This window comes from Petaurus breviceps, unplaced genomic scaffold (assembly GCF_028583685.1).
Source record: "Petaurus breviceps papuanus isolate PSGF00001 unplaced genomic scaffold, PetGlider_PUasm1.0 379, whole genome shotgun sequence".
Taxonomy (NCBI): domain Eukaryota; kingdom Metazoa; phylum Chordata; class Mammalia; order Diprotodontia; family Petauridae; genus Petaurus; species Petaurus breviceps.
This window is the reverse complement of record NW_027186303.1, coordinates 2056463-2072151: the sequence shown is the minus strand read 5'-3', so window position 1 is coordinate 2072151 and position 15689 is coordinate 2056463. Positions and strand designations below refer to the sequence as shown.

Sequence of the window (15689 nt, the reverse complement as noted above, 5' to 3'; positions counted from 1 at the left end):
TCCCCTGCCTAGTGAGCTTCCCCTTGTACCAAAGATAAGAAAAATGGAAAAAGCAAAAACAGTTCATCAAAAATGATCATCCGCCATTTCTGCAGCATGGTGGCCTTTCATCTGCACTTTGAAGGAAACTGGGGCTTTTGTGAGGCAGGAGTGATGAGGGAATGCATGCCAGGCATTGAGGACTACTTTTGCAAAGGCATGGAAGTGGGAACCAGAGGGTGGAGTGTCCTATGGAAGAGCAGCATAAAGGTCACCTGAGCTGAACTGTAGAGTCTGTGAAGGAAAGTAATATCTGGTGAGCCTGGAAAGGAAGGCTAGTGCCAGGGAGCGAATGGCTTTAAATGCCAAACAGAGGGATGTGATTTGGTGCTGGGAGCCAATGAAGTTTATTGAGAAGATAGAGGAGTGCTGCAGTTAGGCTTGTGCTTTAGGCAGCCTCTCTGGCAGCTGTGTGGACAGATTGGAGAGAGGAAGGAATGAAGGCAGGAGGCCACTGACACAGAGCAGAGAAGGGACAGACCAGGGTGGTGGCCATGGGGTGAGGTAGGGGAGGGACGCAAGTGAGGCTCTATAGGGAGAATCGGTGAGACCTGGGGAGTAGAGGGGAAGACGGGATGCTCACGGGCACACACACACACACATGCACATACATGTACACACACGTGCACACATGTACACACAGGCACACACACACCAAGGTACTTTCCCTAAAGCTCAGTGAGCACTCCGCTCGTGCTGCTTAGGAAAGCTCTTAGATTGGGTGATCCATTGGCCCCACACCTCCAGAACTAAATGGCAGACTTTCTGCTTGGTGTTTGCCCTGCGCAGCCTGGCCCTGATTCCTGGAATGGAACTCCTCCTCACCTTGACCTCTTCAGATTGCTAGTCTCTTCAAGGCATAGCTCCAGTGCCACCTTCTGCCATGAGATACCACCCCCACCCCCACTGCCTTCCCCCTCAAATCGCTTCTCTTCTGTGGTGGTGTTCTTTGGTTGTTTCAGTTGTGTCCAGCTCTCCTTGACCCCATTGAGGTTTTCTTGGCAAAGATACTGGAGTGGTTTCCCATTTCCTTCCCTAGCTCATTTTACAGATGAGGAAAATGAAGCCAAGTGAAGTGACTTGTCCAGGGTCACACAGCTAGGAAGTGTCTGAGGCTAGATTTGAACTCATGAAGAGAAGCCTTAATTCCAAGCCCAGCACTGTGTGCAGTATGGCGCCACCTAGATGCTATATGTTTCTTGTCTGACTAGATTTAGACTCTTTTTGTCTTTCTATGACACATAATAGGCACTTAATAAATGCTTGTCGGTTGAGTGTCAAGGATGTTAGTGCCCATGACAGAAATCTGGAAGTTCAAAACAGGGGAGCATTTTGGGGAAAGATAATGTTATGTCTTAGGCAAGGTGAGTTTAAGATGCCTTGGGGACCTCCAGGTTCAAGAGGCCAATGGACAGTGGTAATGGGACTAGAAGGCAAGAGAGAACAGTTATTGTGTAATATCACATCCATCTGAGGGCTTTATTTTTGAGTGAAAATAATTATTTTCACAGGACTTTAATTCTGGGAGATAAGAAAGCTGGTTTTTCCATTTTCTGGGCTGATGATGGTCTAGACACTGGGCCTATTCTCCTTCAAAGGGAATGTAATGTGGAACCCAATGACACAGTGGATACACTTTATAATCGTTTTCTTTTCCCAGAAGGAATCAAGGCCATGGTAAGTTTTTTTATTTGTTTTTTGTTTTGAGTTTTTTTTTTTGGCCATCAAGGAGAATTTACTTCAAAGATCTCTACCAGGGGTGGGGAACCTGTGGCCTTGAGGCCAAGTTCCCCACCCTTGAGCTATACTGTGGGTAGTCTTTCCACCAATACACATTCTCTCCTACACCTTAGGAAATGACCTATAAAAATTACTGTGACCTTTTCCCCAGAGCGCCAGAAAACTGGTATCAGTTGTGGAATCTCACTCCTGATACTTGAGTATTACTCCTCACTGCTGCTTCATCTCCTAATGACTTGGTGGGCCCTAAGTGCCTTCTGAGTCATCATAGACAGATTCATTTATTTTCAGTCTTGTTTTGGTGCCAAGTGTAGAATTTACATCTAAATCTCTGAACTTGTTGTTCCACAAATAGTAAATATTCCCTGGCTAACCAAAATAATGAGTTAAATGGAACAACCCATTCCCCATTTGTGATAGAAAGCAGTTTGCTCTGTATTTTCAAAGGTGATGTTTATTTTTATTTTTAGGTAGAAGCTGTCCAGCTCGTGGCCGATGGCAAAGCTCCTTGTATCCCTCAGTCAAAAGAAGGAGCCACATACGAAGGCATCCAGAAAAAAAAAAATGCTAAGGTCTCATTGACTGAATTTAAAATCTGAGTTCTCAGGATCTAGAGGTGGAAGGAACCTTAGAGATCAACTCTGCCCCCTCGTTTTCCTGGAAAACTGGAGGAAAATGAGACCTAGAGTGGCTTGTCCAGGAAGTAGCAGGGCCAGAATTCAAACCCAGAACTCCTATGTTCTTCCTGTGATACCATGCTTAGAATATCCTTCAAACTCAGACCACACTAGCCCAAAACAAACAGATTTGATGCAGGAAGCAGTCATTCCACTGGTCAGGCTGCTTTGCAGAATAACCACCTCTAGGCCTTACCTTGAATGTATTAGGTGCTTAACAAGTATTTCTCTGATTGGGACTGTCTATCCTTCCTCTGCCATGCCTGCTGCCCCCACAATGAGACTGCCTGTGCAATCACCCTTCCTTACTTCCCCTCCTAACCCTTTTTGCCCCAAATGAAAAAAAAAAAATCCTACTTAATGGCTTAGCAATCCCAGTAGACTGATTTCAGTGTGCCAGTGTGTTTCAAAGCCATACATACCTCGTAGCTCTCTGAGCCCCTGCCATGGTCCCCTCCCTGCTTGTGTGGATTTCCACACAAGGGAAGAGGGTATAGCATGGATAAAAACAATATGCAGCTTTCTCCTTCTCATATAGAATCTGATTCCGAGTAGGGACTCCCTCCTCCTTCTCTTCTTCCTTAATTCCTTCTCCTTCTCCCTCTTCCTCACTTTTCTTCCTTCCTTACTCCTCTCTCTCCCTTCCTTCTTCTCTGTCCCTGTATCCCTCCTCTTATCCTTCTCTCTCTTCTTCCTTCCTTCCTGTCTACCTTTCTACCTTTGTCTCCTTTTTCTCTGTCTCCCTTTCTAATTTTCTCCCTTTCTCTCCTTTTTCTCTATCTGTCCTCCCTTTCTCTCTCTCCCTCTCCCTCCCTCTCTCTTCTTCTTTTTCTCTCTCTCCTTCTTTCTCTCTGTCTCTCCTCCCTTCTCTCCCTTCCTTTCTCTCGTTAAAAAAAAAAAGATCCACTTAAGGTCTTGCAAGAATTATTTCCCTGATGAGTCTATGCATTTGCATTAGATGTCCCCCATGGCTGAAATGCCTGACCTCCAAAAAACCTTAAGTTCCCTGGCTTTCTTCAAGACTCATTTAAAATCTAACCTTCTGCTGGAGAATTTTCCCTGTCCCTTCTCACCACTCCCTCCCAGGCCCTTCCTTCTGAGATTGCCTTCTAGTTACGCTCTATAATCATTTTTATATAGTTGTGGACACATTATCTCTCAAATTAGAATGCAAGCCCCTTGAGGGTAGGAGATGTAATTTTGCCTTTCCATGTATCCCCAGAGCTTAGCACAGAGCCTAGCACACAGTAAGCATGCAACACATGCTCGTTGACTAACTGATAATTTTGCTGGTGATGTGGTAATTCATATGTGTGTATATGCATGTGTGTATGTGTGTGTGTGTATGTGCATACACACAAGGAAAATACTTTCAGTAAGATCTTTTTCTTGAAGAAAAGACTTCAGCTCAGCCATCTTAATATAGTGTTACATTTACTGTGACTGGAGGGAGCACTTATAGTGGAAAGAGCAGAGAAGGTCTGGGTTCAGATCCTGGCCTGCCGCTTCCTCCCAGTGTCACCCTGAGCAAGTCTCCTCCCTCCTCTGGGCCCCAGTTTCCTCCTCTGTAGTCATAGAATATGAAGAGCCATGTTGTTGTGATGTGTGCCCACATGGCCCAGCACAGAAGAAGCAACTCGGGTATGTCACCTTTCTAGATTCCTTGGGATCAGCCTGCGGAGGCCTTGCACAACTGGATTCGGGGTCATGACAAAGTGCCTGGAGCTTGGGCAGAAATAGATAACCAGGTACGTCCAAGGGCTGCATCTGATCTTCTTTTCTTGTTTTCTGTCAGAAGCATTACAGATGGAGACCAGACTCTTCCTGACCTTGGCCCCTTCTCTGTCACCCCCCCCCCTTCCTGCCTCTTCCTTTCCATCCAAATGCACCCAGATCTTTGCATGTGTCCTCTCATCGTGGTTTCAAGGCCCTTCCCACCCTGTTCACTCACCCTCTGGTCCTTCTGCTTGTCAGTGGCTTTACTGAAACTGAACAATCCTCCAGATAGGGTGTGACCCAAGCAGATTATCTAGAGTGGGGACAATCCCCTCCCCTGCCCCGGAATATAGCCTTCTATTAAGGCTGCCTAGAATAGCGTTAACTTCTTATTTCTGGAAGGGAGAATTAGGGGGATTGTGAAATCACATCCAGCTGAGCATATTGAAATTTAGTGGACTAAAGTCCATTGAAACCCTACCTGAATCAAGTATCAAGGATTTATTAAATGCTGACTTTGTGCCCAGTATTTTGCTAGGCTCTAGTATTGCAAATTTTAAAACAGTCCCTGCCTTCAAGGAGTTTACAGGTACCAAGAAGAATAACATGTTCACAGCTAAGTAAATAAGGACCATATACAAAATAAGCACTCAGAGATGGGGGGTGGGGCAGGTGCTCACATCTGGGGGAATCTGGAAAGGTATTCTGAAGAATATGACATTTGAATTGAGTTGAGTGCTCCCTCCATTGATGCATATTGCAGCCCCTCGGCAGTTCAAGAGATGGTGGTGGTGAAGAAATCAGGCCATCAGGGCCAAACTGATGGATTTCCCCAAACTTGGCCAGGCTGGTCTTTGGACAACACTTAGAGGCCATCTGGAGGCCTGAATTAAAAGCCCTTCAGCTCACTGGAGCCTGCCAGAGCTGGTGCTCTATAGTCACTGCCTTGTGGGACCCATGGTCTTGTCCACACCACCTTGAGGCACCAGAAGAGGACTTTGTTGGAGATTTCCTATGTGTCTTTAGGATCAAATCCTAGCAATGGGATTTCTGGGTCAAATGATATGGTCACTCTTATGATTTCTATGATAGATTGCCAGATCACATTCCAAAACATTTGCACCATTTTCTGGTCCTACAACAATGTAAGATGACTCCAGTTAGAAAAAACTGATGCTCATTTCCTAACATCTTTATTGATGTCCCTATTAGGTGGTTACTTTCTATGGCTCATCATTACTGGATGGTTCTGTGCCACCCGGAGAACCCCTAACAATCAAAGGTGCTGAGAAGCCTGGTCTTGTCACCAAAAATGGGCTGGTTCTTTTTGGTAATGATGGAAAAATGGTGAGTCCTGGGTACAGTAACTGATTTTTTTAAAATCTTGTTTCTATTTGTGGTCTAACCCATTAACTTTTGGTAAGAAAGTGAAGAGGACCTGCCAGTGTGGTCTGTCATCCATGGTTGAATTGGCCAAAATGGCTACCCCACTTCTCCTTGCTGTTCTGTGTTTATGCCTTTAGTCAAAGGCAATGAGTTCACTGGATTGAGAAGTATATTGAGATGTGGGCTCTGTGAGTAGCTACACTCTCCGGCTGGAACATCAAGCCCTTTTGGAATGGGTCCAACTGTTTCGATCACTGCTTGCCTTTAGGAGTCATCTTTGACAGCAACCATATTAGGAAAGGACCCACTGTTAGCAACCACAGGCACTTTAGCTCACTGAGAGATAAAGAACCTGTTTTGACACAGGACAGTTAGTACAGATGATAATGTGTCTTTTTAATGCTAGTAAAAGACCTTACTAACTTACCTGAGGAAATGAGAGCTAGATCTTACAGAGCTCTCATTTGGTTCACTGAATTAAATCCCTGCTCTAAAAACATCCCACAGGGACACAGGTCATGAGTTTCAGAAGGGGGCATTGGGTCCTGTCACAGGGTACAGGAAGTACCTCTTTCTAAACAAGGTGTGCTGTGTTTCTAGCTTCCCGGATGGAGATTTGGGGACACACCTCTCACATTTTTAACCCGCCTTATTGTTTCTAATGCTATTATAGTTATTACTTTTCTGTTAGCTGGTGTTAAGTAAGCTTTGGGGCCAATGTGAGAACCCAACTGTCATTTATGAGCACGTTCCAAAGTTTCACATGGACTCTGTGATACAATCTGCTTCCTCTAAATGAGAAACTGTACATAATGAACTGTCACCCTCATGAGTGAATGAATGAGTGAGGGAGGGAGCACTTAAGTGCTTACTGTGTTCCAGCGTGATGGAAATTGTTGCAGAGATTTAAAAAAGGAAAAAAAAACCTGTGACTGATAAGAGAGAGGAACTTGTACAGTCTGTGTTTCCCCAACATACCATTAGCCCTCTAGATATTTTTTGTTTTTTTTTTTCAATAGTGGTCCACCAGCTGATGAGTTTCTACAAAGGTGCTGAGTGAATCATTCCCTAAGGCAGGGATTCTGAACCTGGGATCCATGAATTTCATAATCTATGCATACATGCATATGTACACATACACACATATATACACATATTTGAATAGAATTGCTTTCCTTTGTAGTCCTATGTATTTTATTATATGGATTTAAAAACATGATTCTCATAAGAACTTCATCACACTCTGCTAAATGGGCCCATGACACAAAACCAGATGAAATCCCCAGTCTAAGGTAACCTAGGCCAGGGGATGATCTGGAGCTGGCTCAGGCAAGCTTTCAAGGGGTTGGTTGTTAAATTTCCATCAGCAGACTTTACAATGCAGAACTCGCCAAAGGCCACAGATACAGGCTTGATATGTGTTGTTGATTGGCTAGTTAATAACACAGATTAAATTTAAAAGTGTGTCCAATATACATTTTGCCTCCCAGACCCTCCCCCCAAGTTGTTGAACATTCATTAGCTCCCTAGGATCAGACTTCTTCTGACCACATAGACAGATGACTGTCAAACACCACTTTTGTGTCAAACAAGCTGGAGGCCACAAAACAAGGCCTGCCTTGGCACCCTTTCACCTGACACTGGCCCATTGGGCCATCTCTGATGACCTCCACCCTGCTCTGGGTGTGTTGGTGGTTAAGGGCAATTAGTAGGCCTGAAAAGAGAAGTGGCCTCCAGAAACACTAAAGAGGACACTCTGGATCTCTTCAAACTTTCTGTCAGTTTCCTTTATTTTTTAAAAGCCCTTTTAACACCAGGAACTTTACTAGAAGACAATAGAATAGAATAGAAGTCCAGATCCAGGAAATGCAAACTTCTTAGCTTTAATCAGTGGTGAGTTAGCAGGAGAACATTCTGAAACTTGGGAAGTCACACTTGGGAACTTTGGAGGAATTTCTGCTGCCTTCCACCCCCGTCCCCATAGATCATCCCGAACCAATGGTAAGGTCAGTTTCCTCCTGTCCTAATCTCGTAGTTAACCCAGTTATTCTTCTCACCTTGTAGCTAATGGTGAGGAATATTCAATTTGAAGATGGAAGAATGATCCCTGCTTCTAAATACTTCTCAATGGGGGAAACATGTGTGGTAGAACTCACCGATGAGGAGAAGAAAGTGGCCCAAGAAATCAAGGTGAACGTCTAACTGTTTCTGAATTCTGTCACACCTCACTCTTGGGGCAGAGGTGATAAGGTTGGGGTGGAAACTGCTCTCAATTCCTATGTTGTTGCTTTTTAAAATGTTATTTCCATATATAACCATTTCTGTTCTTGCATAGGCTATCTGGGCAGGAATTCTGAGTAATGTTTCTGCTATTGAGGACTCCACAGACTTCTTTAAATCTGGGGGAGGCTCAATGGATGTTGTCAGGTAATTATCACAAACACCTTTCAACATTTTCTGCTAGTCATTCATATCTTTGGCACTTAAACCAGTTCATCATTTTTCCTTTGTCTTGGTCACACGTGCATTTGTTTCCTTTTTTTCCTCTTGTTATACTGGCCTGTTTTCCCTTGGTCCCTAGGTGCTAGGAAATCTTTGCTGCTTGCCTCTCCTCTTTTAAATTTAGCCTCACATTTATTTCTTTAAGTGGTTTAATCACCTACTAGAAAGATCTAGTACATTGAAAAGTCCTGAAGTCAGACATGTTAGAAATTCGTGAATTTCCTATACAGTTTTTGGCTGACATGGCGATAGACAGATGAATGGAGAGAGAGGTGAATTTAGAGAGATGGATGGGTAGAGACATGGATAGATAGAGACACAGATGGGTGAATGGATAGATGGAGAATTTATTAAACATTTGGTATGTGTCAGGTGCTATAATAAGTTCTGGGAATAAGCAAATAAAATGAGCTATAGCCTCCAAAAGCTTATGTTCTAATGGAAGGAAACAGTACAAATGTGGGGTGCTGGAGAGGGCATGGGAGCATGTTGAGGAGACTTCAGGAAATTTTGTAGAGGCCAGGGCCCTGGCAAAACAAGGCAAAAAGCTCACAATTGATCCTGACTTAGGCTATGAAGCCAGAACACCTTATTCCCACCCAAAAAACCATGCCCAGTGAAATGAACTTGGGATGATAGCTACCAGGCAAGTTGTAACATCATCCTACCCTCAAATTCCAGTGGATCGACACATGAAATATAACAAGCTCCATTGTCAAGCAACCAAAGCTACTCACAGAGAGGGAGGCCTAAGCAGGCCGAGAGATAATCAGGCACGGAACCAGAATGAAGTAAAGGATATTAAGTGGGTCTGATTGTCTGAAAATGAACCATTCAAAATGTCAGTGGAGACAGAGGCCAAATGGGCCTCCCTGGAGAGCAGGGTGAAAGCAGAGATACAGAATTAAGTATTCCAGGGGCATCTCCCTTAATTAAGCAGTTCTAATATGTGGGCCTGAGAAGTTGGCCAGTTCTGGTTCCAAGGTCCCATCATGTGGAATGTAGGAGCCAAGCAGATATTCTAAGCAGGTTCAGAGCCAAGAAAGGCCTGGTCTGGCCCTTCCAAGCTTAAAAATTCTAAACAGAGAACGGAGACTTGGCGTGTAGCCAAACGTTCATGCCTTTGTGAGGATGATTTTGATTAATACTGTCCAATTAATACTATCCAAAAAGATAAACTCAAGGCAAAGTAAGGAAAATTACATTATCACGGGGTGCCATTTTTTATCCAGAACATGGACAGTTCCTTCCCTGTGATTCACACACAACCCCAAAGTGGTACAGCATACAGGAGGGAGCCATTGAGGAGAGGCTGGCAGACCTGGGCCAGAGCCTTCACTGTGCCTCTCACCAGCTCTGGGACTGGATTCATTCCCACTAACACGCCAGTCATGCAAACCAGTGCTTCCTTTGATTTAAGGCTGGTTGAGGAGATCCGCCAGAAGTGTGGTGGCCTTCAGCTACAGAACGAGGACGTGTACATGGCCACCAAGTTTGGAGACTTCATTCAGATGGTTGTGAGGAAGCAACGGGGCGAGGATCAAGAGGAAGAGCTGGTCGTGGACTATGTAAGTTGTCCCATGTTCACGAGTCATGTCATTCTTCTGTACATTGAGCATGGGAGGGATTCTGTTAGTGGAACAGAAGGAAGCAGAATCATCTTTGTCTTTGGGCATCATATGGGGAGAAATGGAAGCCATAGTTAGGAGGTACAGCGAGGCCTATTCCTTTGCGGGAAATGCCCAAGAAGTGGAGTGGAATGAGCCGTCTTGGGAGGATGGGTGACCCTCAGTTACGCCAGGTAGATTGGGAAACAAAACCTGTGCAATCCCTTGCCTCTAGGAGGGTAGGAGGGGGTCTTGGTGTCGGGTACAAGGTGGGTTTGGTGGCCTCTGGGATCCCTTCCACCTCTGACCTTCTGTGGTTCTCTGAAATGTGGCAACCAGTATTGGCTCCAGAGGCTCCACAGCCTAGAAGACGGGCTGTGTTTTGACCCAGTGTAGAGCAGTCTACACTCATCTTCTTCCATCATCCCTAAATCAGAGGTGTCAAGTGCATGGCCATGGGCCGCAGACAGCCCACAACACTCCCGAGTGCAGCCCAAACCAGGTTAAAATGTAATCGGGAAATAATTAACAAAACAAAAATACTGTAAAACAGAGAATGTTACATTTTGAAATTAAGTCAGTTTGAAGCTTGCACGAATCTATTTGAGGTTGACACCACTGCCCTAAACACAGCAGGAACATTGGGTGGGAAAGTAATGTTTACAAGAAGGTGGGATCTGCTGCCAGCATTAGGCTAAAAGACCCTTATGTTGCCATTTGAAACTCCACACAAATCTCCCCCCTCCTTTTATGTCTCCCACTGAAAGCACCATTGAAATAGCAGAAAAAAAGAAAAATCTGAGACAGAGGGAGGATGAGAAGGCAGGAGAAAGAGGGAAAGGGACGTTAGGAAAGAAAAAGGGCCTGGGATTCATGAAACATCAATTAGTGTTTAAAGAGCCTTGGATTTCAGGGCTCAAAAGTAGTCTAACTCTTGGGTGCACAAAACATGCGACCACTAGAGGGCGGCATTTCCACGCATTAGGATTTGAGTCATTCATTCCAGAGCTAGAAGCCTGGTCCAACCTGAGTTGGACAGATGAGGAAACTGAGGTCTGGAGGCTGGAGGAGACTTAGACTAGGTCATGCCTCCAGGGAGGTTCAGACCCAGTTTCCTCATCTATAAAATGAGAAGGTTGGCCTGGATGATCTCTGAATTCACATCATGATCTGGGTTAAACACTTTTTCGTGACACTATGTTCTTTTATAACCTGGGAAAGAAAAAAAGAAACCCACAGCCTCTTCAAAACAGGAAGAGCCTCACTTTAAGTACTCTGAGACCATAACTTAGGAGTTGGAAGGAACCTGGGAGTCTGTTAGTGTGCCAATCTAGCCCTCTCAGTTTTTCAGATAAGTAATGGTCAAGGTCACACAGGTAGTAAAGGGGCAGCAACAGGATTGGAACCCAGCTCCTTAGCACAGAGCCAAGCCAAGCACCTGAAAGTCCTCATCATTTCCTCATCTTTCCTGAGGAAATGTCTTGGATGACTGATTGACACACTGTGCAATAGAGGTTAGAACAACGTGAACCCAGCTCCCCTCCCTGCACTCACACAGAGTTTCCCTCGGCAGCTGTTGTTTCTATATTGAGCAGGAAAGTATGAACATCTGTTGAAACTTCTGATCTGGGCCTTTCTCAGGTTTCAAAAGACATCAATAATATGACCCTGAAAATGCCTCATCAATGTTTCATCAACGGGCAGTTTGTGGACGCTGAAGATGGGCAGACCTACGAAACCATCAACCCAACCAATGGATCTGTAAGTCACTGCTCCGGGCCACAGCTTGAGTGCTTCATGGGCAGCCATGAGACAGGCCTTGCGTCCGTCAGGAGGAGCCGCCATCCATACCGCTGCCTGGGCCAGAGATGGGGTGGCTTTGAATGAGTCCCAGGAGATAGGCCTTGGTGTCTAACTTGAGAATGGTCTGTATGGGGAAGAGTACACAGGCCAGTTTGGCTGGGCCTGGAAGAGGCAGGTGGGAGCCATGACAGGCTCGATAGGCTCCACACAAGGGGCTTTCTGTTATCCTAGAAAAAATAGGAAGCTGCTGGAGGTCCTTGAGTAGGAGGATGAAATGGTCAGTCAGTCAGCAAGCATTTATTGAGCATTTCTTGTAGGAAAACAGGAAGCATCTTTTGTCTTTTTGAATCCCCAAAGCTTAGCAAAGTGCCTGGCACCTATTGTGGTTGTTGTTGAGTCGTTTTCAGTTGTGTCTCACACATTGTGACCCCATGTGGTGTTTTCTTGTGGTTTGCCATTTACTTCTCCAATTCGTTTTGCAGATAAGGAAACTGAGGCAAACAGAGCTAAGTGACTTGCCCAGGGTCACACAGCTAGGAAGTGTCTGAGGCCAGATTTGAACTCGGGAAGATGAGTCTTCCTGATTCCAGGCCTGGCATTCTAGGCACCATGGCACCACCTAGCTGCCCCTGACACACAGTAGGTACTTAATTAAGGATTATTGACTGACGACTTCCTCATTGCTGGGCACTATGCTAAGTGCTAGGGATAAAAAGAAAGGGGAAAACAGACCTTGCTCCCAAGGGCCTCACAGTCTAATGGAGGGGACGGCATCAAACCACAATGCACAAATGAGATACAGATAAAACAAGCTGGAGGCAATCCCAGGAGGGCACTAAGACCGAGGGGGATTGGGGACAGCTTCTTGTAGAAGGGTGGCCTTCAGCAGTGCGGGAGGCAAGGAGGGGGAGCATGCCAGGCAGGGTAAAGAGCAGCCAGGATGCCAGGTCACCAGGCAGTAGAGTGAAGGGGAAAAGCCTGGGAGTCCCTCAGAGCCGCTGCAGTGTGCCGCCATAGACCCACGAGACCCATGCTGTAGGGAGGCCATCTTCACATCTGAGCCAGGGATGGACAGAAGTGGGAGGAGACCGGAGACGAGGCCAGCCAGAGGTGGCTGCAGTAGTTGAGACATGAGGTGAGAAGGGTCACCCCTGTACTGTAGGAAGATAGCTTTGGCTGCCATACAGAGGTTAGATTGGACTGGGGAGAGACTGGAGGTCAGCAGGAAGACAGGTGGGGGCAGGCAAGAAGCAGTGGGACCAAGGGGAGAGAAGGGCGCCAGCTCGCATGTTCTGGACGTAGACATGACATGGTTGGGCCAGACGTGGGCACTGGGGTGGAGGGAAGGGCCTAGGATGTCTCTGACATCATGAGCCTGGGAGATAGGAAAGGAGAAAACACTCAGCAGAAAAAGCAAATGAGGAAGGGGCAGGGGGGGTTGGAGGTCAGGAACTCTGTTTAGAGTAGGTGGTTCCTCATTTACAGAGAAGGAACATGGAGCTCAGGGAGAGTAGTAAGGTCACGTGACATCGAGCAGCCAAAGCAACTCCTGTACATGTTCCTGCTCCAATACAGCATAAAGGGAAAAGTGACCGCACCACTTGGGGTCTTCATAGTTAGAATTACGGAGTTTTTCTGAAACGGTTGGTACTTTCCTGAGTGGTGGGATTAGAAATGAATTAGCTTTTGTCCAATGTTAGTACATGCTGTTAACATAAATGAATACTGTTATAAAATAAATAAGCATATTTAAAATGAGTGTTAGACTTTTACAAGGCACTCTTGTAGACTCTGGAAGTATTCAAAATATCAAACTTCTGACTGTAACAATTTGATAACTTCCCTTAAAACTAATCTACTTTCATTGTCTTGAAATAGACCATATGTAAAGTATCTTACGCTTCAGCGGCTGATGTTGACAAAGCAGTAGCAGCTGCTAAAGACGCCTTTGAAAACGGTGAATGGGGAAGAATGAATGCCAGAGAACGAGGGAGATTAATGTACAGGTGTGTTTAAAAAAACAGCGAAACACCCCTTCTCTGCCTTGGGGTATTAGCTAAGATGTTTTTTCTTTTAAATCCCTCCAGAATATTTCTCCCTATTATCTACATTATCCCATTACCTGTGCAATCTCTGTTTTTATATCACAGTTTGCTAAGACAGCTTTCTCCTTAGGTCTGCATCACACAATGGACCTTGGGTGGGAGATGAAGTTTGGGAATGAAGGGGGAGGTGGGCAGCAAGGAGCATACCCTGCATATGCCACAGAGAAACAGGAGAGGCTGTGTATCTGTTCATCCATTCTGAAGCTAAATGTCCAGCCCCAGGCCCAGATTAAACCACGCCAAAGAGCTTTCAGAGGATGGCAACTTTCCTTCTCCTCCCCCTATCCCAATTCTGGTTAGGGTTGGGACTAGGAGCCCCAGAGGACAGAAGATGGGGAAGTAGGGGTGGGCTGGAGGCCAAAGACACACTTGGCTTACTTCCCAGGTGTGCCTATGGCTAACCCAACACACCTGTGTTAACTTGATCTTATCACATTTGTCTGAAATGGGTTACCCTGAGAATGTGCTACAGTGAGATTTTATTAAAAGGGAAAAATCAGGTCCATACCCAAGAATAACTATTAAAATGAACATAGTCAGCAGACATTTATTAAGCACCCACTGTGTGCCAGGCCCTGAGCTAAGTTCTAGGAATATAAAGAAAACAAACCAAAAAATAGTCCCTGCTCATTCTCTTCCATTAGAATAATAACCCACGTTACACTTAGCAGCTTGCCTTTTACAAAACATCATCCTCACAACATTCCTATCAGTGGGCAGCATAAAAATCATTATCTCCATTTTACAGAAGAGGAACCTGAGCTCAGGTCAAGACTTGCCCCAGATGTCACAAAGCTTAGGGAGTAAACTTCCGAGTCAAGACTGGAATCCAGGTCTAATGGCTGCAGAGTCACTCCTTCACTCTCAGAAACACAGATCTGGGGCTAGAAGGGATCCCAGAGGCTGCATGTCTTCTAGTGCACTCCCCCCCACCTTACAGATGAGGAAACTGAGTCCTAGACAGGGAGGAAGTAAGAGAGTCACGATTCAAATCTTCTTCTGGCTTCAAATCTAGTAGTTTCCACAAGACCATGATGTCCTTTGGAAGATTAACTTGTTACCACACTTCTCTTTGCCTAATCACTTTTATTGTGATTTCTCTGCCAAGAGTGGGAGTGTAGTCAGAATGTAGGTTTTGTACAAATAAACTCTGAGCCTGTATCTGACGGTCAGAGACATCGAGATGCCCACCCCATTCTGATGTAATAAATGCATTTCATATTAATGCATACTTATTCCTGAGTGTACCTGAAAGAATAAATTGTCGTAAATTTAAAAAAAGGAGTCAAGATGGCAGAGTAGAAGCAGGATCTCCACATGGCTCTGGCTTCCACCCTACCCAATTCATTAAAAATTAAAAATCTAAACAAACCTTGGAGCTGCAGAACCCACAAAATGACACAGAGAATCTAACCTCCCACCAAGGACAGCCTGGCAGGCCGGCAGAAATCGTCCAGCACAGAACTCTGGGAGGCAAGGCCAGACCCACGAGCCAGAGGTTTTAGCCCCAGGGGGGCCTGACCAGCCACCAGCTGGAGGGATTCTAGATCACCAGCAGCTGTGGCCATCTCCAGATTTATCAACACATAGATGTGAAGGACAAAGTAAGAGGTCAGGGCAGTGCAGACTTTGGGACCCAATAGTTGGGAGTGTCTCGGCTTTTGTCCCCAGGGCAAGAAGCAGTTGAGGAGCCAGGGCAGCCGCAGCCACATGGCAGCTTCAGCTCCTGGCCTGCAGAGTGTAGGGGGACCAAGTGACCAGTCTGAGGGGTAATCACTCTTGCTTTAACCTTCTTGGATCTGGATTGCAGCCTAGGGTGAAGGTCCTGGGGTGTGTGTCCAGCTTGCCAGAGTGTGTGGAGGCTTCAGCAAGGGCTCCCAACTAATACCTCCGGCAGCTGAGAAAACCCCAGTGTTTGGGATGAAAGCTCCCCTGTCTGGTGGCAGAGTCCTACTGTGGCAAAAAGCCCAGGGGTCAAGTGACTGAGGGGAGACATGACCAGGCAAAGGAAACAAAGCAGACAGAAGATTCCAACATTACACTCCTATTTTGGGGACAAAAAGGAGCAAAGCATGGAACAGGAGGAAGACAGTGAAATCAGAACTCCTACACCA

The 15689-nt window shown here is 45.6% G+C and overlaps 1 protein-coding gene across 1 annotated transcript in view; it reads left to right on the top strand.

Moving 5' to 3' along the window:
- Positions 1 to 15689, top strand: part of ALDH1L2 (aldehyde dehydrogenase 1 family member L2) — a 60726-nt gene that overhangs the window by 24161 nt on the left and 20876 nt on the right. Inside the window, exons 4-12 of the mRNA XM_069099394.1 lie at positions 1551 to 1716; positions 2250 to 2351; positions 4115 to 4204; positions 5385 to 5519; positions 7623 to 7748; positions 7894 to 7985; positions 9481 to 9628; positions 11309 to 11428; positions 13349 to 13476. Coding sequence (XP_068955495.1) covers positions 1551 to 1716; positions 2250 to 2351; positions 4115 to 4204; positions 5385 to 5519; positions 7623 to 7748; positions 7894 to 7985; positions 9481 to 9628; positions 11309 to 11428; positions 13349 to 13476 — 1107 coding nt within the window. The remainder of the gene's footprint in view (positions 1 to 1550; positions 1717 to 2249; positions 2352 to 4114; positions 4205 to 5384; positions 5520 to 7622; positions 7749 to 7893; positions 7986 to 9480; positions 9629 to 11308; positions 11429 to 13348; positions 13477 to 15689) is intronic.